The 25,371-nt window shown below is 38.6% G+C and overlaps 1 protein-coding gene across 6 annotated transcripts in view; it reads right to left on the bottom strand.

Annotated features, from left to right (window-relative positions):
• The window catches only part of GPC6 (glypican 6), a 1,194,356-nt gene that overhangs the window by 95,982 nt on the left and 1,073,003 nt on the right, over positions 1–25,371 (bottom strand). For all 6 annotated transcript variants that reach the window (XM_065533385.2, XM_065533387.1, XM_065533386.2 and 3 more), the window contains 2 exons: positions 20,299–20,429; positions 931–1,074 (listed from right to left, as the gene is read on the bottom strand). In XM_065533385.2, the coding sequence (XP_065389457.1) occupies positions 931–1,074; positions 20,299–20,429 (275 nt within the window). The remainder of the gene's footprint in view (positions 1–930; positions 1,075–20,298; positions 20,430–25,371) is intronic.

Raw genomic sequence — 25,371 nt, 5'->3', positions numbered from 1 at the left:
AAATAATTTATAACAGTGACTAATAAAGGTATTTTCATAACTGGCAGTCTTTGAGATCTGAGTTTATATGACACAGTCAGATGTGGTTCAAGTGCTTTATGACATTAAGGATTTTATCTGTTAATTTTACATCAAGATAATTGGCAAAGCAACATTAACAGCACTAACAATTGCAGGTATATAAAGTGTTTATAGTACTATAAATGGAAGAAATTGAATTAAAAATAATCAGGCAGTATTTCTTTAAAATTATGAACTTTTACTTTTTATAGCAAAATGTGGCCTTTAAAACACATTTAAAAATTGTATTTACTACGTTTATGGTTGCATTTTCCGAGTATTATAAACTGCTTTGATGATGGATATCACTGAGTCCCCTGACACACATCTAAAAAAAACAGCTCAAAGAGTGACTAATTCTAAGGATTTCAACTTTTTAAAGACACATAAAAAAGAAAAAAAAATGATAGTAACATTGATTTGGGGTTTCCGGGCAAGGTCTTTCAAACAGAAAACTTTGCAAATAAGAAGTCATAATAAAATTGCATTATATCATAATTGAATAAATAACCATTTTCAGAAAAGAACTGAAGCAGATGAGTAAGAAATCTGCTATTGCAATTATATCTCTGGAAGAACTGGCAACTTAGTTTTCAAATTAATATTTCATGAGAAATAAGAAGTTGAAAATTTGGTCACTGCACACATGTGTTAATAGTTTCTTAATGGATTAATAGATTTCTTAAATAATCCAATACATGACCCAAAAGAAAGATCCCATTACTTTTCAATATTTGAATTAAGAACAGAAGCAGATATAAGAATGAGATGACTCTTATAACAAACTTTTTCAGAATCTCCTAGGAGTTTCAAAGAATGACCTTGGTAAAACAAAGCATCCGCCATGGTTATCAGTTTGAGAATACTCACCAGCCGGTCCAAGCTTGTGCCTGCAGCGGTTGTCGGTCTTTCCTCAGGATTGTAGGGCCTGAAACGTGTATTAAAATTTTCAGGAGCTGAGCGGGCAGATCTGAGAGCTGGAGCAGGTTTGGGCTGACCACATCCCTGAAAGACCTGGAAGAACCATTGAAAAGTAAAGAAAGTTATACAGTGAGTTTTCTCCTAAATTCATGAGGCAGAAATGTGCAATGCAATGGTGTCCACATTTCTCATGAAACTTTTACCTCCAATACACTCTAATTTTGAAACGTAAACAAGTATAACCACTAATATGACAGAAAGAATTACCCAAACAGATAGAGAGTGACCAACTGTATTCCCTGACTCATAGTTTCAGCATACACAGTCAATCCTTATTATTGGTAGATCCATATTTGCAAATTTGCTTACACACTAAAATTTATTTGTCACCCCAAAGTTAATACTCACAGTACTCTCATGGACATAGAGACACAGTGCCAAAAAATTTGAGTCATGTTCCTAGCTGAGGTTGGAGAAGACACTCTCCTTATTTCAGCTCTCAGATTGGAAACAAGTGTTCTCTTTGTGGTCTACTTAGTACAATGTTTTTCACATTTTTGTGCTTTTTCTTGTTGATTTCAACGTTTAAAATGGTCCCGAAGCATCGGGCTGAAGTACTGTCAAGCGTTCCTAACCACAAGATGTGTAATGTGTCTCAGGGCAAAAATATGTATGTTAGATAAACTTCCTTCAAGCCTGAGTTATAGTGCAATGAGTTCAATGTTAATGAATCATCTATACATTAAATAAGGTGTCTTTTCACAGAAACACACATAACACAAGTTTACGTATTGATTGATTGATGAAACTGTTGTGGCCAGTGGCTTGCAGGAGCCTAACTCTGTATTTCTCATTGCCGCAACGGTTCAGTATTTGCTAAGTCAATGTTTGCAGTGACTTTATAGAACATAACTACAATAAAGAGAATCAACTGTCCTAAAAAAAAGGATTGCAATAGTTACTCCATAGAATGACTTCAGGATTAAGTGAATTGTGTCTCACTTTTACATACTTGAATTTGGCATTCTATAAACATCCGTTTGGGATTCCTGTTATCATGACAAATATATTTCATTGTATAGAATATAAAGCCAAATAATTTCAGTGACTCCCCTTTGAGTTATGAAAATCTCCACTGGAAGAATTCTTTAAAAACACTCTCTTGAGCAGTGGTATAGAAATAGGACAAGCAAATGTGGGTGAAAGCCATATAATGACAGCTTCCTCTAATTTTGTTGTTGACAGCTGTTCATGTCACAATTAAGATTGCTATGGGAAATCAAACATGTTATTGTAATGATCTTAGGGACTGAGCTGCCGGTTCTTTTCCACAGTGATTTCACTCAGGGTGGTGTGGAATTCATCTTCCTTTGCTGTTTTTAGAAGCTTTACATTCTGTGCTGGTTATCAAGAGATAATACCTTTACTAGAATTACAGGAAATGCAGTAACATTTTCAGGAAACTTTGATGAAGTTTAACTTTATTCTATTTCTTCCATTTCTCCATAGCAGATGATTCTTCTAGATACTTTTCCTTCAGTAAACTTTTTGGGGTTCTTTACATGAGCTGATCTTAACTTGCATGTAGTATATTTGCAATGCATTCGTCCCAGCTTTGTTATTTCATTCTGCGTTAACTCTCAAATGAGCATTTTTCATCATGCATATTATGTGATTCCACTGAAGCACGCAGAGAGCTCTAGAGTGCCATTCACAATGACAAATTCTGTCTTGAGACACAATTCATTTTGTTTTACCACTACAGCTAATTTTTCTTTTGTTGTATTCAAAAGTTCTCCTTCAACTCAGCATTTTGCAGAGCGCGGGTACTTTATCTTGGCATTCCTCGAGACTGGTCTTAACACACTATTGATTCTTCTTCTCTCACACAATTTCTGAAGCTGATGGTGTAAACCGGTGTGATAAAGATAGTGGGCCCTTTTCTCCCTAGTGCCTAAATCACTTCCCCCTGGCAAGGTCGCTGCTGATGGAGGGCATTAACATTTGCAAAGCTCCAGGGATCTGTTGAGTGTGCTATTCTGGATTGCTTTGGAAGTGACAGCTGACTTTTAAAAAATGTAAAGCCTAAGGCGAAACAATACTAATGGCCTGGCTGAGAAGCCAGGTACTGAAAGAGTTAACGGACCTTTTTAATTCACCCTTTGGGAAAAATCTGGCTCACTGGGTTAAGTTAAATCAAAGAAACACGAATGCCCTGAAAGAATATTAGTGTTCTAGGGAGATATTTCATCATAATGGAAAAACTTCACGTTTGCTCGACTTTTTTTTTTTTTTGGAGGGTGTTAATTATTACAGAACATAGGTTAGTTAATATAGCCTAGTAGTTTCTGTTATTTAGGTCAGGTTTGGATGTTGAAGATAGCTTCCATGCAGAAATCACGGGGTCTGTGACCAAAACTGTGGAAAACACTGACTTGTAATTACTTTGGAAACAACACCTGGCCACATAATCAGGTGGAGAACTACATGACAGTCTGTCCCAACAACCTCACATCTTGGAAGCCCTTAAACAGAGATCCTATCATACCCTTAGAAAAACAGAAGTGCCATAAAAGAAACCCTTTAGTGTGGAAGTGAGAGGAAGGACTGGCTGGATTTCCTCTGCCGACTAAGAATCCCTAAGCAGAGCTGGGAAGGTGACCGCATCCACCTTTAAACACTGGGCTTGCAACTTAGCTCACACCCAACCCATCAGGTAGTGAAGAGAGCTTAAAATGCTAATTAGGCAAAAACAGGAGGTAAAGAAATAGAATTGGAGGTAAAGAAATAGCCAATCATCTATCACCTGAATATAAATTCAGGCATTCCAGCTGGCAACAGGCTACCCTCTTTGGGTCCCCTCCCGTTGTATAGCAGCTCTGCTTTCACTCTATTAAATCTTGCAACTGCACACTCCTCTGGTACGTGTTTCTTAGGGCTCCAGCTGAGCTTTCCCTCACCATCCACCACTGCTGTTTGCCGCCATTGCAGACCCACCGCTGACTTCCATCCCTCGGGATCCTGCAGCGTGTCCGCTGTGCTCCTGATCCAGCGACTTGCCCATTGCTGTTCCCGACCTGCTAAAGGCTTGCCATTGTTCCTGCACGGCAAAGTGCCCGGGTTCATCCTAACTGTGCTAAACACTAGTAGCTGGGTTCCACCGTTCTCTTCTGTGATCCACGGCTTCTAATAGAGCTATAACACTCACCACATGGCCCAAGATTCCATTCCTTGGAATCCGTGAGGCCAAGACCCCAAGTCAGCGAACGAGAGGCTTGCCGCCATCTTGGGAGCTCTGGGAACAAGGACCCCTGGTTACAGAAGATCCCAGCCTAGGGATCAAGAGCTATTTTTCAGAATTTTACAAAACCTAATGAGAACGGTTTACAAAGGAGTACTTTGCAGTTGTTTTTGCTTAGAAATGATTTAAAAAAAAAAAAAAACCCTTTGTATTAGTCTCATACGGAGAATATACCTGAAACAACATATATCTATCATATAACTTAGATGACTTACAAAGTAAAAATTAACAATTTGATGTTTAATACATGTGCTATAGTCTGAATATCTGCGTCCTCCAATAATTCGTAAGTTGAAAGCTAATCACAGATGTGGTGGAATTAGGAGGTAGGTCCTTTGGGAGGTGCTTAGGCTCTACCCTCAAGAGTAGGATGAGTGCCCTTATTAAAAAACAACAACAGCAAAGGATCCAGAGAGCACCCCCTTGTCTCCTGTGAGGACACAGTGCGAAGGTGCCATCATCTATAAAACACCATGCAGGTCCTCACCAGACATCAAATCTGCTGAAGTCTTGATCTTAGACTTCCCAGCCTCCAGACATGTGACAAATAAATTTCTGTTTTTTATAAACCACCCAGTTCATGGCATTTTGTTATAGCAGCCTGAGCAGACTAAGACAGCAAGCCATCTGCTAGCCTGAAAAAAGTATTTTTAAAATATGAGGGTCATGGGGTGGGTGACAAAGGAAACTTTTAGGCAGAAAATTTGGACCGTCTCAATTTTCTGAGTTTAGCAGCAGTATAGTTAGGCACAGTGTTGCGGCTCATGAGGGCCATGGCTAGGTTAGTATAAAAGAGCAGTGAGCCTTTTCCTCAGTGGCTTGGGCATTCCAACATCTTACATTTTGAATAAGGGAAAAAACAACTGAGAAATAATAAAGTGATGGAAAGGGCCGTAGGTTCAATGAGAGTCAGAAGATCAATTGGTTATGGCTAGAGATGGCAATTTGGATCATCAGCTTAAAGATGGTACTTAAAGCCGTGAAACATTGCATTTACCAAGGACAAGTATATACAGGTGGGCAGATGGATGGGGCTGAGGACAGCCTATTACCATGCCAATATTTACAGGGTCCTCTCTGAGCCTCAGTTTCCTCCTCTGTCAAATGGGAATAACAATATTATTTACCACACAGACACACTATGATGATAAAGTACAATATGTAAGGCAGAAAAACAGAACCATGTGTCAAGAAAAGTACAAGCCTGATAATTAGTTAATTTTATCATGTCATAATCTGTATTTTCCAGAAGTTTGGCTTTCTACATAAAATTTGAAGAAAAAATGTCTGGGCTGATGTTTCTTTTCTTTTTTTTTCTTTTTTTTTAACCTTTTAAAAATCTTTTACTTTTTTTTTTTTAGAGACTGGGTCTCACTCTGTTGCCCAGACTGGAGAGCAATGGCACAAACACCACACACTGCAGCCTCAACCTCCTGGGCCCAGGCCATCCTCCTGCCTCAGCCTCCCGAGTAGCTGGGACCACAGGTGCATGCCAAGCACACCCTGCTAGTGGATGTCTCTTAAATGTTTTCCACAAAATATTATTTTCAGGGGCAAACAGTGGTTACATAAGTCATAGATTGCACCTATCAAAGTTAAATTAGGTACCCTCACAAGGGTTCCATCATGCTAACACGTGGTCAGACTCAATGAAAGAGAGGATGACATTGGTAGTGTTTCCCAAAACTATTTGACCATGGTTTCCTCATGGGGTTCTCATAAGACTGGTGTTCCAAAGAATTCACCCTGAGATATACTGTGAAGGTGGTTGTAACCTGCCAAGGAGAGACGTGATTCAGATAGAACTGCATTTACTTAGAGGTATTTGTGAAGCTGTTCCACCCTCCTCTGCTTTTAATTCCAGAGAAGAATGCTATTTTAAGACACTAAAGGGCTTCTTTTTACAACAGAACAGAAGTTTTTAGAGGTTATCGCTTCAGGATAAGCCAACTTATTGTGGTACAAATCATTTGCTCTACCCCTTTAAGAAATAGAATCGGTATTATCACCTCCTGACCCCTGCCTGCTTCTCTCCAAGGGATGTTGAAAGCGATAATTAGATAATTCGGGAAAGTATTTGGAAGCCTCAATGTAGGCAGATGCTACAGATGTACAAAGGAATTCTCCTTCCACCTCGCTGACTTGCAAAACCTGTGGATTTTAGGAAGATATCTGGCTCATGAATCCTCTTTCTTAAGAGGATTACTAAGATAATATCTCAGAAGTCTGTTGGCATTCTGAGATTTAAAAAGCTGACGTTAGGACAGGAAGGGCTGAAAGGAGACACTTTATAATTCTGGAAGGAGACGGAGGTGTGGTGATAAAAGGTTTAAGTGCTGTGTCTTAGGTTTCTAAATAAAAGTATTTTTCCTTTAAAAATATTAGGGCATCTTAACATACTTCTCTTAAAATAAACTAAGGTGCCCACTCTTTCAGAGGCACATGTAGCTTTATACTTTTATCTCTTTGTCTTCTTTATCTTCTTCATTGTCTTTGGCTGCTTGATTATACATTAAAAAAAGTCATTACTGGCAACTTGAGAAGCAGTGGCTGCAGGTAAATCCTGTCTCGGCTCCTGTGTTTTTTAAAAATTCTGTCTTCTCACTTTCCACTCAGCAGGTTTCTATAATGGAGGAATGGTGCTGCTATTCTCATATAGGCAAATATTGGAATTTGCAAACAGAACTCTAATCTTTTGTATTAAATCCAGGTAACAGTTAATGTTACCTAGATTTAATTAGATTTGATGTTTTGAGGTAAGTAATGTTTTATTTACCTATGAGATTCTAATTTATATTACAGTGTCAATGAATGAACTATTAGATTACTACTTGGGAAATTCAAATCTATTCCATTTGTATTCAAGCAACTAGAAGCTATCATATCTTCATTAGTCTGGATACCATATATTTGTCCAGGTGCAGCCATTATTTTCACAAGAAATGGCTGTGGAGTAACCAGTAGGTGTTATCAGTGCATTCTGGTGGCTATAACAAAATGCTTTACACTAGGTAATTTATAAACAACAGAAATTTATTTCTTACAATTATAGAGGCTGTGAAGTCCAAGATCAAGGTGCCAACAGATTTGGTGTCTGGTGAGGGCCCTCTGCTTTGTAGATGGCACCTTCTTGCTGTGTCCACACATGGCAGAAGGGCAAAAAGGACTAACAGGCTCCCGCAGGCCTCTTCTGAAGGGGCATTAATCCAACTCATGAGGGCTTCACCCAGATGTCCTAATTACCTCTCAAAGCCTCCACCTCCAAATACCATTACCTTAGGGGTTAGGATTTCAGTATATGAAATTTGGAGAGACACATACATTGAGAACATTGTAAAAGGTCACAAACACAAGTCTAAAAGTTTGGAGTGTTAATATTAATCTTTCTCCTAATACTTGTGTGACCTTGGGGTAACAATGTTCTCCCCAATTCTCAAAGCTGTTGGGAAGATAGAATGATATGATGCATAGAAGAATACACTGAAAACATGAGGTATAAGGTGTCTTATTTTAACTAAGTAATCTGTAATTAAATAGAATAATAATGGGTAATAAATCAAATCTAAGGATTACGCAGAATTACACATACATAATTTAAGCTCTATGATGATTAGTGTTTCATACATTTTGTTCATTACTGTATCCCAGTATCTGTGGGAGTCCCCAGCACATGATATGTGTTTAAAAAATTAAGAATGAAAGATTATGAAGAAATAAAATTTTTAGTCATAATCTTCCCCTTTTGCAAACATTTATTGAAGGCAATTAGCATGTAGGTTTCTGTAATGAGAAAGAAAAGATAGCAAAGGAAAGACAATGAACACTTATCAAGTGTCTATGATAGGACAGACACTTCACTGTACTACGTTTTATATGCACTGTGCTATGTATTTTATATGCTATGTGTTTTATATATATCTCAAATGATCAATTATCTCTTCAAAATCCAGGTTAAACATTTCTTCCTCAGATTGAAGGAATGAATCATGTATCCATGTAAAACAAACTATTTGATATTTCCTTTACTACATTTACTGGGCTAAATTAAAGCAAAGCCAAATGGACAGCTTTGTTTAAAGTGATAACGAGACCCAAAATACTGTTTCTTGATCACTTGATAATAGCTACTCAGTGAGCTTGATTAGCCCGTTAGGAGGACCTTGCACACAAAATAGTTAGATTGGCTTCCTGACTGGCCCATGGGAGAGCTATCAGAGCCGTGGGTGCTGGAGACAGCTGGGCTCAGAGCTCAGGCAATGGCCATTGCTTACCGCAAAGTGGCAGACAACTTGGGCTCTTCACAGAGCCGCCCTTCCTGGTGTCATCAATCTGTCAAAATGATAAACAGCGGCATCTGTACATTGCAGCAGTTGTATCCTATCCTTGTCAACGATGGTCTAGGTTAAGCACAGAGCTAGGGCCTTTCTCAAAGTGGGAGTGCTGACTGAAATGTGTGTGCCTGGGAGCATTCACATATCATTTGGAAGCAAATCAGAATTAGTTGCAATATTTTAAAAAACATTTCATTAAAAGTAGTAGCAAAAAGAGCTACATTATACCATTACATAAGATAACTGGCACCTTAGAAATTCATTTCACACACTTTTAGGGGATTTCTAACAGCATTCATCTAATAGCCTAAAAAGTGTTTTCCTGAATATAAACTTAAAACATCTTGATGATGACTTTTTCTTTAGATATAAAATTATTATACTCACTACAAAATCATTTTAAATGTCAGTTTTTTTAAAAAAAAATTAGTGTGGTAATTTTCTTTATGGGTTACCTTCTAACTAAACAGTTATTCATCCTTAGATCTTAGAATAATCTCTTCTCTAGTCATCTTTTTTCTTCCGTTTCCTCTCATTTTGCTTTTCTCTTTTTTCTTTGCTCCCTGATTCATGCTTTTCTTTCCTTAAAGATTGATTATTATGGTCCCCAGGCCAAGTTCTCTGGCAAACTCTGTGTCCCTGGATGGGTTCAGCACTCTGTTAGGAGAATTTTGGGTTCTACTGAACCAAGTCAAGCCATCAGTTTTAGTTTTGTCCACTTTTCATTGGCCTCAATTTTTAAAAGTCAGCTACTGTATCAGTTTTAAGGTTTAAAAAATTTACTCCTGATGCTCACACAGCTTGGTTCCAGAATATCTGTCCGAGGTATTGCATACTTCTTAAAATCTTTTCTACAATAAAAGAAATGCTTTTCATTTGCATTGCATGAGAAGACATTTTTCCCTGAAGGATTTGCATTTCTCAGGCAGCAAAACACCTTGATATTTCCTTCCAAATGGTGAGGAAGGAGGAGTTACAAGGAACTTTACAAGGCAAATTTTTGAGTGTGGAGAGGAAAAAAGCCCTAATCCTCTTGGCCTGACTAAATGATTGTTATTTCATATGCCCTTTGCTTGTAAGGTTTAAAGCAGTTCTGTAAGATCACTTTGCAGAATATAAGTAAACATGTAATTTACATCAGACAGGCTCTACCATTCCTTCCACCCATGATTCAACAAATACTTGTTGAGTGTCACAAACATAAGGGCTGGGGATATGCCAGCTGGACATGTCACTACTCCCAAGAGGGTTTGGACAAGAACTCAGGCAATTATTATAGAATGTAACAAGTGTGATGGAACACCTGCAGGGGCAACTCACCCAGGCTGGGGTATCTGAGAAATCTTCCTAGAAAAGCAGTAGTATGCTGGACCTGGATCTTACTGGCCCATGGAACTACATGTTAAATTTTTAGGAATTTCATAAGTCAGTAGCAACTGTGTTTAATAATATGTTTATTATTAATTGATAATGTTTATTATTAATAATGTGCTTAAACACATTGCTTATTAAAAGTTAAGTTGTATAAACTTAGTTATATAAATTATATTAATAACAAAGGTCATAATTATACTAAAATCTCATTACTTTTTAATTAATTTACTATTATCTATGCTCGAGGTTAATCGTGTCAGTCATATCGGTAAGGTGGAAATTTTACACCAGGGTGTGCTACTCTGTGTTCAGTGACATCATCTGGGTAGTCTGAAATCTGCACGAGGGAGTAATTACACCACAGACATGGGCAAACACTACAAATGAGCATGTTTCCCCCACAGATGTGGCTCCTTCACATGTTTAAATGTAGGCTGGCTGAGGCAATGACTCCATCAGAACCAAACCAGATCGTATATCACCACATAGAAGGGAAGTGCTAAGAGCTGGGAGAAGGAGGTATGTTTATGAGACTGGGCAGAGGCCACTGAAATTTTTCTAACACAATACTTCACTGCCTACAAGAAGCACAGTTCCATAGCAGGTGCTCTTCTCCTAAGTACGAAGAAGTTGGAAGGAGACTTTTTTTCAGGAGACCAGGAGAGCACCTTCTCTTGTTCCTAAGAATACACACTGAGTGTTAAAGCTGAATTGTGTTTCCATCATTTATTCTTGAGTAGGCTACATTAAATGTAATCTTCTCATCTTTTGGCCCTGAAGTTACACTGAAAGCAAATCTTCAGATAAATCTCTAAAGATTAGAGATAAAGGAGTTTTACTTTATCATCAAAAGGAGAACATTTTTGTTTTATCCCTTTTACATGCAAGGAAAGTTAAAACTAGTTTGCTCTGGATGCATATCACATAAATGCATCATAAGCATTTTTTCAAACCTTCCTTTTACTTTATAAGAAAAGGTGTGCTTCCCTCCTCCCTCTGGCCTGTATCTAGCATCTGAAAAATCTGACCCTGTTATCCAGCAATATTACAAGCAGGAATAGAACAAACCCCAATTTTCTGTGTGCTAGGTGATGAAGACATCAAAGAATAAACGATGTTTCAAGGTCACTGTTTCTCGGTGGAGTGCTGTAAGTGGGAACTGATAGGCAGAATACAAACAGAATTTCAATAGAGAAGATACTGTGAATCTAGAAATCATTGAGAACATGCTCTTTTCCTTTAAAAAACAAAACGAAAGAAGTAGAAATAGAATATAAAGCTTTATAAATAGTATGGCCATTCACTTTTTTCTCAGAAATTAGGCAGAAGGGACCAAACCACCTGTCAATGGAGCAGGCCAATTTTCCCCTCAATGTAAGAATAATGTGGAAATTATTATTACATGGAAATTCCTCTAAAGCTCTTTGCTGTGGAGGTGTTGGTGTGGCCAACAGCACAAACTAGAGTTGGATTGCTGACACAGTCTCCAGCACCACTCCTTCCCTTGACCCTGCTTTCTCATAAAAGCCTTGTTCATAGACATTTATCTACAGATCCATCTCCCTTTCTAAATGATTCCCTGCCATCAAAAATAACACCATACATCAGTGGGTTTAAATGCAGGGGGGTGGATTGCAAGTCTGATCTTCTGATCTTAGATGCTAAAAACAACCCCACAGAGTATCATAGGTGAGACAAGGCCAATGAGTCAATGCTCTTTAGAATTTAGGTTCCATAGATGTTTTTAATAATAACAATTAAAATGCTTAGCCTTTAGGAGTGGTTTTGATTTGACTTATTCCTTGCTAAACATTTTACGTGGATTCTATCATTGTGCTATCAAATAGCCTTATGAATAGGTACTATAGTCGTTCTCATCTTTAATGTGAGTTAATTTAGACAGATAAAAAATTTGCCCCAAATCACACAACACAGAACAACGAGATCCCATGTCAGTCTCGTGTCAAAATCTGACCTGGTAACTGCTATGTTATTCTAAAGAATACTAGACTAACTTCAAGTACATTTTAAGGTATTTTCTATTCCTTATCGCTGGAAGTGTCTCTGGCATTATATTTTCATGTTCTGAATTCAACTCAGCACAATGTATTGTTTCTTCCATGTGTAAAACAATGTGTTAGGAAGACTCTTTGCAGAATGTTAGAATGAATAAGATGTAACTCTTGTCCTCAAATAATTTATAATCCTGGGCAGGAGAAAGTAAGTATAAAAATAACCATAACAAAAGGAATAATATGCTCACTGCCTTAGAACAGACATGCTAATACAGGAGCTCAAAGGAAAAAAAAGATAAATGCTACTGGAATAAAAATATATTTATTTGAACTAAATTCTAAACTAATCCTGATATCTGAAAGAAGATATTCTCTCCATCTGAAATTTCCAAGGTATTATTTATCCCTGAACATTTTGAAAGGAAAAAGATCTAGAGAAAAAAGAAAGATCTGGATGTTGGAAAAAGAAACCTGTAATAATCAGCAAGGTGATCATGTTCATAAAACTATAAACTATTGGAGTGGGCAGGGGACATTAAATTAACCCCTCCTTTTACAGATGAGGAAACTAAGCCCCAATAGCTGGAGACAGAAGTTATTACATTCTCTGTTCTGTTCTCTTAAGGTTTTTTTTTTTTTTTTTTCATCTTCATTTGAGCTGTAGATTGGGAAAAACTGTCTAGAGAAAATTAAGTACCTGAAGGCTGTCCTGCTCATCTTTAATGCGTTCTACCCTCGTCGGTAGTAAGAATTAATTGAATGGATGGTTTCAACTGGAATGTAATAAGTCTTCCTTCTTAATTTAGATTATCTCTGACAAACCAATCTTTTCCTAGATTAGGTTTGAAATTATTCCGAATATAGTTAAATGATATATAGTGAGATCAGTTTCATCCTCCCTGATAGGATAGGAAGAAAGTTATCCACACATCTGAAATTCAAAGGCAGGGATTCAGGTTTTTTCTCCTTTCCCTTGGGGAATTTCCACAAATCTGCAAAGTTCTGAACTGTTGGGTAACTGTGGTGGTGGAAGATGGTGGAATAATGAAGGCTCTTCCGTGCCTCTGATGAAGATTGAAATTGATGAATGTAGTAAGCTTGGTTGGGGCTTGAAGCACTAACAACTATGTTTCCTATCAACAGGTTCCCTATAGTATGCTGTGGGCAACAGTCCTCCCTTAGACGGCTGGATCCTCAAAGGCTGAAGTCTATCTGGTGCTGGTGGGAGGGTAATTACTGAGGAAACAGCATGGCATGCTGGGAAAGTCTTTCTCTTTGAATCTGACAGACCTGGGCTGCAATCCCCATTTGCCACTTGTTTGTTACATGACCTCAGGCTTACTCGCCACTTGTTTGTTACATGACCTCAGGCTTACTATTTAATCTCTCTAGACTTAACATTTCTTACCTGTATAACAAAGAAATGAATGTTTTTTACAGGAGTGCTGTGAGGAGTTGAAATAAATACAGAAGACATCTAGAAAGACCAAGATGTCACCAGAGGAAGGACTCTGTCTTGTCCTCTCTATCAGTCCATTTTCATGCTGCTATCAAGAACTGCCCAAGACTGGGTCATTTATAAAGAAAAGAGGTTTAATTGACTCACAGTTCCCCATGGCTGGGGAGGCCTCAGGAAACTTAAAATCATGACAGAAGGAGAAGCAGGTGTGTCTTACATGGCGGTGGGTGAGACAGAGTGTGTGAAGGAGGAACTGTCAAACACTTATGTAACCACTGGATCTTGGGAAAACTCGCTCACTATTATGAGAACAGCATGGGGAAAACTGCCCTCATGATCCAATCCCCTCCTGCCAGTTCCCTCCCTTGGCATGTGGGGATTATGGGGATTACAATTCAGAGATGACATTTGGGTGGGGACACAGAGCCAGACCATAGCATTCTGTATTGTATTCCTTGTGCCTGGTACTTGGCAGAGCGTTCGTTGAAAGGATACAGCAGGTGTTCCACCAATGGTAACCATGGTTGTCACTGTTACTAGGAGATTCTGTCCGCAAAAGGAAACTGGGAAAGTTTTAATAGGCTCTTGCCCCTGGTCTTTAAAAATGTATATGTACATATAATATTGTACAAAAGGTATACAAATGGAGTTTGAAATAAGTGTCATGTTATTACCAAAATATTCTAACTTGGTTATACAACTGGACATAGCCAATGTATTTTTTGGAAATAATCTCAATGTGCCTCATCCCTAATAGCTTCCTTGTGGGCTAAAAAGAGAGAAAATGGATCTGACAGTCCCTATAAAAACAGATCTGAGACAAGACTGGAGCATGAATATACGTGGTGAGAATAAATCTTTCTTTTGGTCTGTAAGTCCCACTTATTCATGATCTCAATTATTAGGCAGAAAAAGATTAGCTATTCCTTCTCCTAGATATGATGTGAGAGTTTGGGGAAAGAGATGTCCCATCTGAAACTGTGGTGTGTTCACCTTCGGCCTTCAGATACATAAGAGAGAAAAAAGGATTTTATATTGTGTACGGAGAGGTTGGAAGCAATGGATAAGAGAAATATTTAATTAGAATTTATCACGTGGAAGTACTAGGCGTAGCTGTAAAAGGAATCAGTCAGAAAGAGGGAGCTTGGGTCCTCCTGGCTTTGCTACCTTTGGCTGTAGAACTTTCTCCTAATACTTAATCTATTCAGTAAATATTTACTGAACCTTGCCCTTGTGTGAGATTGACTCAGTAGGCACTGACATCATTAGGGTTAGGGTTAGGGTCAGGGTTAGGGTTAGGGTTATGCATCGATTAGCGAGATGTGCTTTGGAATCAGATGCTCTTCTACCCTTTGCACCGTCAAACCTTGGTAAGTTACCTAACTTTTCTGTCTTGGAAAATAACTTTTCTGTCTTTGCAAAATAGGGAGCTGTATCTCATCACAAGCACTATTATAAATATTACACAATAGAAACCATGTAAAGCATTTAGTATTGTCCCTGGCAGTAAGCACTCAGTAAATACGAGTTGGCAGTTACAAATATTGTTGCGTTCCTGAAAGAGGCTCTGGGAATGACTTCTAATAGTAACTGCTTTAATACAATAAATGATTTCCAAAGGAGAAGTTGCCAATCATATTCTAGACGAAAAAGTTATTTTAATTTCTAAACTTTACAACCCTCAGGATGTCTGGCCCCAATTAGGAGCTAGCTTCTGGCCTCACCTGGAGCTTGCCTCTCAGAAGTTAACCATATTTCTGGTTATGTAAATACTCAGCCTCAGTCTGGAAAGCTAGAACTTCAAATATGACGAGACTGTTTATCAACAGTGTCCTAGGGTTTCTTTGAAAAAAAAAAAAAGATAAATTCAACCACCCAGTTCTTAGCTAGAATATAGATTTTAGACTCTACTTCATGTGTATTATAATTTCATGGATGTGGCTTATATGGTAAATGAAACTACATATTTCTAAATTTAAAAGTAAATTCCATTCCCCTGATGAAATAAAATCTCTTTTCAGAATACATCTGTTCCACCAGCAAATCCTGTTGGTGTTTCCCATGGAATTTGTCTAAATTCCAACCACCTTTACCTCTCCATGATATTTAAAGCTGGCTTTAGTTCTTTCTTAACTCTGTCTTCCACATTAGGCTCCTGGCTTCCTTTCCCTCTTTCCTGAAGAGTCTCGTTGTTCTCTTCTTCCTCTCCTCTTCCTTAATTCCTTGCATCCTCTTTTCTCTGTGCCAGCCCTACCAGACATACTATTTTGTTTCTGCCATTTTTTTGACCCTTGGTCCTGTGTCCTCTCATGTGAGTGGACTCTTACATGCCCTCTATTATCCCTTTTTTTCTTTCTTTCTTTCTTTCTTTTTTTTTTTTTTTTTTGAGATGGAGTCTTGCTTTCTCACCTAGGCTACAGTGCAGTGGTGCAATCTTGGCTCACTGCAACCTTTGCCTCCTAGGTTCAAGAGATTCTCCTGCCTCAGTCTCCTGAGTAGCTGGGATTAACAGGTGTGCACCACTGTGCTCGGCTAATTTTTGTAGTTTTAGTAGAGACGGGGTTTCACCATATTGTCTAGGCTGGTCTCAAACTCCTGACCTCTGGTGATCTGCCCACCCGGGCCTCCTAAAGTGCTGGAATTACAGGTGTGAACTACCATGCCCGGCCTCCCTATATTATCTCTACTCTTGATTTTAACATTTCTTACAAAGATATGTATCATATTGAAGTACATTGTTTACTAACAGCAATACTGTAATAATGGTAGTTGGAAAATTTTCACAAAAATGTCTGATTTACATTCTAGTAATAAACAGTCCATTTGATCTCTTGAAGAATTTTTAATAGAATACTTGAGCTAAACTGTAGTTAATAACAATGTATTTTATACTTGAAAATTGCTGAGAGAGTAGATTTTAAGTGTTCTCACTACAAAAAATGATAAATCTGTGAGGTATAATGCATTTGTTAATTAGCTTGATTTAACCATTTCACAATGTATACATATTTCAAAACAATCTTTTAACATCACATGTATATACAAGTTTATTTGACAATTAAAAATAAATTTAAAGAAGATAATAATTTAGTTAGCCCATTCTTTGAACTGTGCCAATTTCTTTTTTTCCTTTCCTTTTTTTTCCTTTCTAGAGCCGGGGTCTCATCCTGTCGCCCAGGCTGGAGTGCAATGGCATAATCATAGCTCACTGTAGCCTTGACCTCTCTGGCTCAAGTGATTCTTCTCCCTCAGCATCCCAAGAAGCTGGGACGACAGACTCATACCACCACACTGCGCTAATTTTTATTTTCTGTAGAGATGGAAGTCTCTCTGTGTTGCCTAGCCTGCGTTTGAACTCTTGGACTCAAGTGATCCTCCTGCCTCAGCCTCCCAAAATGCTGGGTTACAGGTGAGAGCCACCACACCTTGCCTCTTCTTTTAAATTAATGATTTTTATTACTTCATTAAAGATTTCTTAAATGAAACTTTTTTTATGCCACTGACTTGATTCATACTAAACTGCTAGCATTGTTTTTGTGCCATCAATACAAATGTCAATACAGCCCTGGGGAAAGGCAAATCCTATTTGTTTTATCATAAGGAATAGTTCTGATTTCTCAGACTACTCACAATGGTCGTGGGGGTCCCTAGAATACCATGAACCCCAACTTGAGAACTACCATTTTAATTTGCAAAGGTATTCCATAAAACCATATTATTTCTTCTTATCTAGACATTTTATAGATGAGGATGGAGCACTAAGGGACATTTCAACACTTAGTATATATTAGGAACTTAAAATTTGTCTTTGTGTTATCAGTGAGTAAACTAGACATACCTAAAATCCAGGTCCCCTGATATCTGGTCCTGTGTTCCTTTTATTAAACATTTATTTATTTTTCTAGGTTTGGATGGACACAGGGAACCCGTAGCAATGTAAAGGAGGAACATCTAACTGTCTAACCTCCACACTGTGCCACAGCTCCATCAATTTGTATGGCGGTGAGTGACATTAGTTACCCTGACTTGTTACACTACAAAACTTTGTGGGAGTCATTTCAGACACTGGATTTAATATACGTAGATGATACTCTCAGAAATAACATTTTTAAAACTTGAAGCTGGCCTCCCCGTCATCTCCCTGTGTGAACAGGCCAACTCTCCTAAAAAAGGAGCTCTTTTAGTTTTAAGTGAAGAAATGTAACTCCACAAAGAAAGCAGGGTGCAGGAGTGAAATGACCAGCCACGCAGCAGACTCAGTACAAACTGGTTGAGGACAAACAGTGTAGCTATTACAGAAGTGGTTTCTTTTTTTCTTCTTCTTTTTTACCTTTAAGCTCTGTTGGATTGAGAAGGCATGGTTTCTTTGCTTGAAATGGGTCCATGTCTTAACAGTTGTTTGCAGCTCACTCACCGGTGCATTTCCTTTTTTTCTTTATTATGTATTCAACAAGCATCTGCCTACACTTTCTATGTGCCAAGTGCTGGGCTGTGTTCTAGCTACACAGCTGGGATTCCAGCCACTCATGGAGTTTCAGTGAGTGAAGTCAGGAGAAGACTGGTAGGGAAAAAATATCAAACAAATACATATATAATAGATGCTGTGACAGATTTCTGTTATAGAGAATTGCAAGACGGACCTACTGAAAGGTGAGAGGAGTGAAAAACATTACAGACGAGAAGCTGCAAGTATATTCAAGGAACTGAGAGACAGACCATGTGGCTGAACAAGTAAACAAAAGGGCCAGTGGTATTAAACAAGGTTAGAAGGTAGGCAGGGGCCAGATAATGCAAGAGCTTGCAGGAGTTTTATTCCGTTCTAAGTACAAAAGAAGTTTATTCCATTCTAAGTACAAAAGAAAGGCACAGTGGGGGACTGGGGACATGGAAGGAGGTGGGTGTGGTGCATGACCTTGTTGATGTTGTAGAAATACTTAGGTTACTGGATGAAGAATAAATTGGAGGGGGTTCTAGAGTGGAAGCCAGGAGACCAGTGAGGAAGCTGTTGCTTTTAGAGAAACTGAGGATCCTTGAAAAAAATATATAATCAATGATAGAAACTTCCTGTTCAAATATGTCCAGGCCCTGGGGAAGGAAGGAGAAGTTTCTTCCTATTACTTGTTATTGTGTGGTGCTACGTTATGTTAATTAATTCATATAATTTCTGATCTGTTCAGTGTCTGTCTCTCCTCTTAGAAAGTAAGCTTAGGGCAGAAATGGTGCCTTGTTCACTCCCATCCCCAGGACAAAACCATGTCTGCCACATGGATTCTCAATAAATATTTGCTGGATGAATGAATGGATGAATGGAATGAAAAGGGTAAAAAAGAACACTTGACTTGGAAAATGCATGCACATGCACCAGTGGAAACAGATGCTTACTTCTAAGAAGTTGTGACGGTCTCAAACTGCAGATAATTTTGCCCATGTGTTCCTCCTGTTCTATTCTCTAGGGCTGTTTTTGACATTAACAATCTTAGCACCTGATTGCTTGAGTACCAATGGGATGCCATGCCTCTCAAAATAACATTAATTGGTTTCTAGGCATAGATTTGAGAGGAATGGATGATTGCTATTTTTCCACAGGAAAGAAAGAAAATGGCCCTTCATGGAAACCCCAAACATGCTATTTCCCCAACAGGTGATGGTAATTTGGAGCATCCTCCTTTATACAGGCTACCCTGAGCTCATTAAAACCCCCAAAAAGGCCTATGAAACTCTAGCTCATCCAATCTCCCAGGGAGAAAAAGGGACCCAGGCCAGATTCTTTCTTCTTCATCCTACCAGTTCACCCTGAAAAGCCCAAATCTAGTTTGATTCATGCTTAGCCAAGGAGACCTAGTAGGAATCCGTGGCTCTTTTTTCTGCTCTGCAAGGTCTTCCTACTACCTGTCCCCTCCTGCGTGATTGTATTTGAAATCTCTTCCACAAAGGATTTTAAATATTAAAGAAAGCTAATCATGCAACTCTTTGCCTGACATATTTTAGTGTAAATGACTTTCAATTAAAATGCAATCACTCAGTCACCAGGTTTAAAGGACTGATACAGATTTGGTTAGTGTTTCATGAAAGGGAGACTAGTCGAGAGAACAGAAGGGCATTGTGCAGTCATCACTACGGGAGAAAAAGGTTGGTGAAGGAAGAGGCAGGAGACCCACTGCAAACTTCTCAATTTTGCTTAAGGCGGGTCCTGTTTACCTTCAACTGGGTGGAAACAAATAAAAAATTGTGCACCTGGCATTTGTGTTGTGCAGCTGCAAACCCAGGAGCTCTGTCTCCTGTGATTTATGAAAATGTGCTACTTTGGTTCTTTTCATGTGTGCTTGACTTCATACAAAGGAGCATTTTCCCCTGAAGATTCGTTAATGAAAGTTACACCATAGTTTTAAAAGGAAGTCAGATGGGATGTTTAATTATTTACAATTGAAAATATAGAACATGTGCCTGGTCTGCACAGCCGAAGATATTAACTAGAAGTTGCTAGAGAGAGAACAGGGCGAGGGTGTGCAGACATTTCAAACATTAAAAAGAAAATTCCCCCCAAATTGCTCACAAATGTGAGGGATTAGTCAACATACTTGGGGCTCTCTGAAACTTTTTGGCAGCCCATAATTTCTTCGTGATTGAGTAGTTGCAAGCTAAAAAATTGCTTTCCTTCTCAATGCCATTTTGTTAGACATTTTTAATGAAGTAGCAAATTTGTGGCTCAACAGGAAAAGCTCACTGACAGCATATTAGAATTTATAAGCCCAGCCGACATATCTAGTTACTTCGTTTTTAGGTTACCACACCTGTGTAACGTCCATGTATTGGCAGATACATTACTAATGCAAATACCTTGGCAGACACCTGCATGCTGTTTTCTTGCATGTTCATAATGGCTTCAGAAATCTTGACATCTATCGGGTCCATGACCGACTCAATGTTGAATGGCCCCTCCAGTCGCTCTGCCACCAAGAGCATTGCATCTGTTAAAATACAGGAACATGATTTATTTGTGAACTGGGAGCTCCCGGTTCCCAACCTGTGTTTAAACATTGTTAAAACAACTGGATGAAAAATAACCGTGCATTCACGTTTTTAAATTTGCTTTCATTATAGTACAAAATGAAATAGATGACTGAATCTTAATGATTGTATTTTGTTTGAAGATTCAAAATTATTTTATATGTCTAGAACCAGGGCTGAAAATAAGGAAATTAGTCCAAATGCAGAATGTTAAATATATCTAATGATTCCACATGAAGTAAAAAGAGTATTAGGTCAGGGATCAGCTGCATTTAGAAAAGGAGGTCTCGCCTATCTTCTTCTGGAGTCTGGGGAAAACTGAGAATATGAGGGAAGAAGTGCTGATTTGTGAATTTGGATGCACAAAAGTCAAGACCCAATTGAAGCGTATCTACCTGTGTGAAGCATTTCTGTGTCTCTCAAGATGTATAGATCTGTCTGGATGTGATCACACTACTCGGCATTCCTTTCAGCATTTGCACTTTGACATCTTTTGGGGGACAGGGGAGCTTCTCTGATTTGGTTTTGTATATTCAAGGCCAATTATGGTACCCACCACATTATAAGCTCTCAAAAAAGTTGATGAAATTACACTGAACTGAAATGAACGCAGTATTGCTTGGAAATATTTAGTTTTCTGTTGAAGACATCAGCTATATTCAAAGTCTGAAAGCTACTGTGGCCTGGAGGAAAAAGGAAAAGTTTTTGGGTTGGATCATAAGGACTTAACATAGAGTCACAGTTCAAAGTTATGGGGTTGAAATCATCTCTGAGCAGGTTCTCTTCTTGTTTAAATTAAAACACTCTCTCCTTTAGTAGAACTTATCTTCTATAGGTAAGGTGAGAAGCTGTTTGATTTGTATCATAAAGTGGGGAAGTTTCCCTTTGGTGATTTCAATGTTTCTGTTCCACACTGAACCCTGACCATGGTACTAGACTTGCAGGTTCTGAGGCCTGCAAACTCATCTCCCCCAGCCACAATAAAAGTGCTCAAGTTAAACCTTTCCTAAGCAGGTGCCTTCTTGGCCTTGGGAAAAGGCAATCCTATTGATGACCCAGCACTCTTCAACATAAAACTAAATGGCCCCATTTGCCCAAACTACCAGTTCCTATATTTCTATTCATTATCTCAATTCATTTGTCTTGTTATATAAACTAAGATAATACATTTTTGATATAAGTAGGCCCTATTTATTTTTCTTTTAATGTAGACCACCAGTCAGAATATGCTGCTTTATGTTGTTTCTTATCTGGTTTATGCTATTACTAATTTTTTAAAAACACAATATAAGTACAAACATGAAATAAAATTAGATTCTCCTTTGAGGACTCCAAAGCCAGTATACATTGGCTCAAAACTTCGGGATCATCCTTAGTGAGACCTTTTGCAAACTTAAAAATTTGCTAAGGGTAGATTTCATGTTTTTTTTAAATTACCCACAATAATAAGAACACTAATGACTATTATATTGATTAACTTCAGTAGTTCTTACTAATCAAAATACCTGTTGATAAATCATTAACTAGTGTGAATGTATGCAAATACATTGAAATACTGGATTCCTTTTACTAAAAAACACACAAATTATTCAAATTCTTAGAAAAGCTCAGATAAAACGTATGTGAAACAGCTAGATAAAATAACGTGGATGCACTGACTATAATGATACATAGGTTTTTGTGAAGAATAGGAGGAAGACTGACAAAGGGCATTAATAGTGTGTTTTTGGGCTTATATTTTTCTGATGACAGAGCTGTTTGTGAAAAAAAAGCTACCTGATAGAAGGCCAGATAAATCTACACAAATAACATGATGTCTAAAAGAAGAAAAAAATTTAAAAAACAAACATATGTGTATTCTCATGATATAATCATCCCCATCCCCAGTTCCCTATTTTGTTCTACATATTCATGACATGCAAGGAAAAGCAGCTTTTCAGAAAACTCCTCCAATATTCTTCGAGGCCACTGTAAACGGTCAGGTTCATAGCTACTGCCTGTAGAGGCCAAGTTCAAACACACGATGAGGTGACAAAGCAGTGGAAGGTCAGAGCTGTCGGCCCTGGGACTTGGAAAAGGCCTCAAAGTGAACGGTGGCTCTTCTTTGACCCCAGGCCCCAGGCGGAGAGAGGGTCTGCATGGCCCACTGAGCAGCCACGTGCATCTGTGCTTGACTGCTTTGCTTCCCACCCGCCAGGCAAGCCTGTCATCATCAGTCAAGCTCCCTGGAGGAGAACCTCCTTCCCACCTTGGGGCTGAGGAAAGCCATGCCTTAGGACATGACACCTCAGCCTCTCTCTCAGCTCAAAGTGAAGAAAACACAAAATAACTTGGTGACATCAAGGCAGTAGTTGGTAAGCTTCTCTGAAACCAGTTAAGTCACAACATAGCATAACTTACTCCAGAGGCTGCCATCCTGGGCTGTCTTAATTATCTCTGTGCCACTTATATTTTGAAATAGTGGGAACATTATTTTTAACTCTGTTCTTGGAGCTGTTTTCTCTTGCCAATTAAATCAGGACAGTTACAGTATGTCAGCTAAAGATCAGCAGATCCTTTTTGCTCACATCTCCTGTGTTGCCCGTTTTGTTTCTCCTTGAAGAAGACTGTTGCCTCCCTAAAGCAGTATGTAATTTTTATCTGGAGAATAAAATTTAGATATATTAGAAATAACTGATATATCAGCATGAAGTGTGGATGTACATAGAGAGACACTGACTGTGTGTTAGTATAGGGTTGGTGGGGGGCATGTAGCAGCTCCACCAGAGGTGCCCAACCAAAGGCAAGGAGCCAGGATGCAGGTAAAGCTGCGCCTCTGGGCCAAGGCCCTCTACTTGTGTAAGCATGGGGTTTCTGGTTAGGAATGAAGACTGTGGAGTCAGGTGCCCAGGTTTCAATCTAGACTCCTCCACTAAATGGCTGGGAGATAATGTACAAGTCATTTAGTTCACAAAGTCCCATTTTCTTAATCTATGCAACAGAGATTATGACAATATATGCCTCATAGTGGTGGTAGGCACAATGAAATGAGATCGTGCTTGTAAAGTTATTCAGCACAATGACCAGCACAAAATTAGCTCCTAACAAAGCTTAGCTTTTATAAGTCACCACCTCCAGGCACTGTAAGGGGAAAGGAAAGGACCAATTTGCAAGATATTTTGGTGGAAGTATTGACAGCAATTGCTATGAGGAATAAGGGAGTAAAAGGCACATGGATGACTTTAAGATGCATAGCTGGTGCTCTTTTGCATGTTAAATTAATCTTTTGATAATAGCTGCCTTTTGGTGGATGAGTTCATTAGTGAAAGATACAAAGCTGCATTATTTTCTCATGATGTGCTTCTTTGCCAATTAAAGATGACTGCAATATCTTTGACACTCTTTCACTGAGAGGTGAGGTTTATGTCCTGTCCTCTGAATCTGGATTGGCTCAGTGACTCCTATGACTGACAGCATGTGGTTGAAGTGACACTCTGCCAGTTTCCAGCGCTAGATTTAAGAGACCACTTTCTGTCTCTTATAAGACTCTACTCTGAGATCACAGTGCTGGAGAGGGCATGTGTAGGGATTCCAGATGACAGTCCCAGTTGAGCCTAGATCTCCATCTGCCCTTGCCAAGGTGCCAGACATATGAGCAAAGCCATCTTGAACCTTCCAGACCAGACCATCTGCCAGCTGATTACCACTTGGTGACCCAGTCAACACCACATGGAGCAGAATAATCAACTAGTTGAGCCTTGCCTGAATATCTGGTCCACAGTGATATGGTTTGGCTGTGTCCCCACCCAAATCTCATCTTGAATTGTAGTTTCCATAAACTCCATGTGTCGTGGGAGAGATCTAGTGGGATATAAATGAATAGTGGGGGCAGTTATGCTGTCCTCATGACAGTGGGTGAGTTCTCATGAGATCTGATGGTTTTATAAGGGGGTTTTCCTCCCCTTTGCTCATACTTCTCCTTACTGGTGCCATGTGAAGAAGGACATGTTTGCTTCCCATTCTGCCATGATTGTAAGTTTCCTGAGGCCTCCCCAGCCATGCAGAACTGTGAATCAATCAAATCTCTTTCCTTTATAAGTCACCCAGTCTCAAGCAGTTCTTTATAGCAGTATGAGAATGGACTAATACACACAGTACACTGATTTATAATAGTAGGATTGTTATTTTAACCTGCTAAATTTGAGGATAATCTGTTTTGTGGCAAGAGAAAACTGGAACAGCCAAATGATAATATTTATAAACTACTCAGATAATTTCCCCTTTTTGTTTGACAGGACCTAAATGTTCAGAATTTTAGTCAACTAATATTTAACAGATTTAGCATTTATGATGTCCCCTCTGATTACAAACATTGGGATGGTCAAGAAAATATAAAATGTTGTCCAGAAGGGAACGGAGAATTTGCTCTAATTTCTACAAGGCATTATGGTACACCAAAGGCACATCAGCTAGCCTCAGGTGAGGAACCATGTCTCCCTTGGAATGTGAGAGAGATACAGAGTAGGTTTGGAAGAAGGAAACAACTCTGATTTTTGTCTAAGTATTGACTTCATGAAGAGTGAAGTTTCTTGACACAGGGAGGTAGCCATTATCTGCTATGTCTGGATGGCATTGGATTAAAAACTATCTTACTGCTGTTTTTGGTAAGGAGATTCCTAAATGTTTATGTTCCCTTAGAATATAAATCTTAAGTGTGACTCAATATGACTATATATACACTTTCAATTTGCTTCTTGAGAAAAAGAGACATAAAATCAGAAATGGCTTTGCTGAATGCCACTGACTTTAACCTAGAACATAATGATTTTCCAAGTGTTTTAGACAAAGCAAGAAGATAAACTCATTTTTTAAGAATGATATGATATTCAATGAGAACACGTGGACACAGGGAGGAGAACACAC

The sequence above is a fragment of the Macaca fascicularis genome, chromosome 17, assembly GCF_037993035.2.
Source record: "Macaca fascicularis isolate 582-1 chromosome 17, T2T-MFA8v1.1".
In the NCBI taxonomy this organism is placed as follows: Eukaryota; Metazoa; Chordata; class Mammalia; order Primates; family Cercopithecidae; genus Macaca; species Macaca fascicularis.
This window is presented reverse-complemented; position numbering and strand designations above follow the sequence as displayed.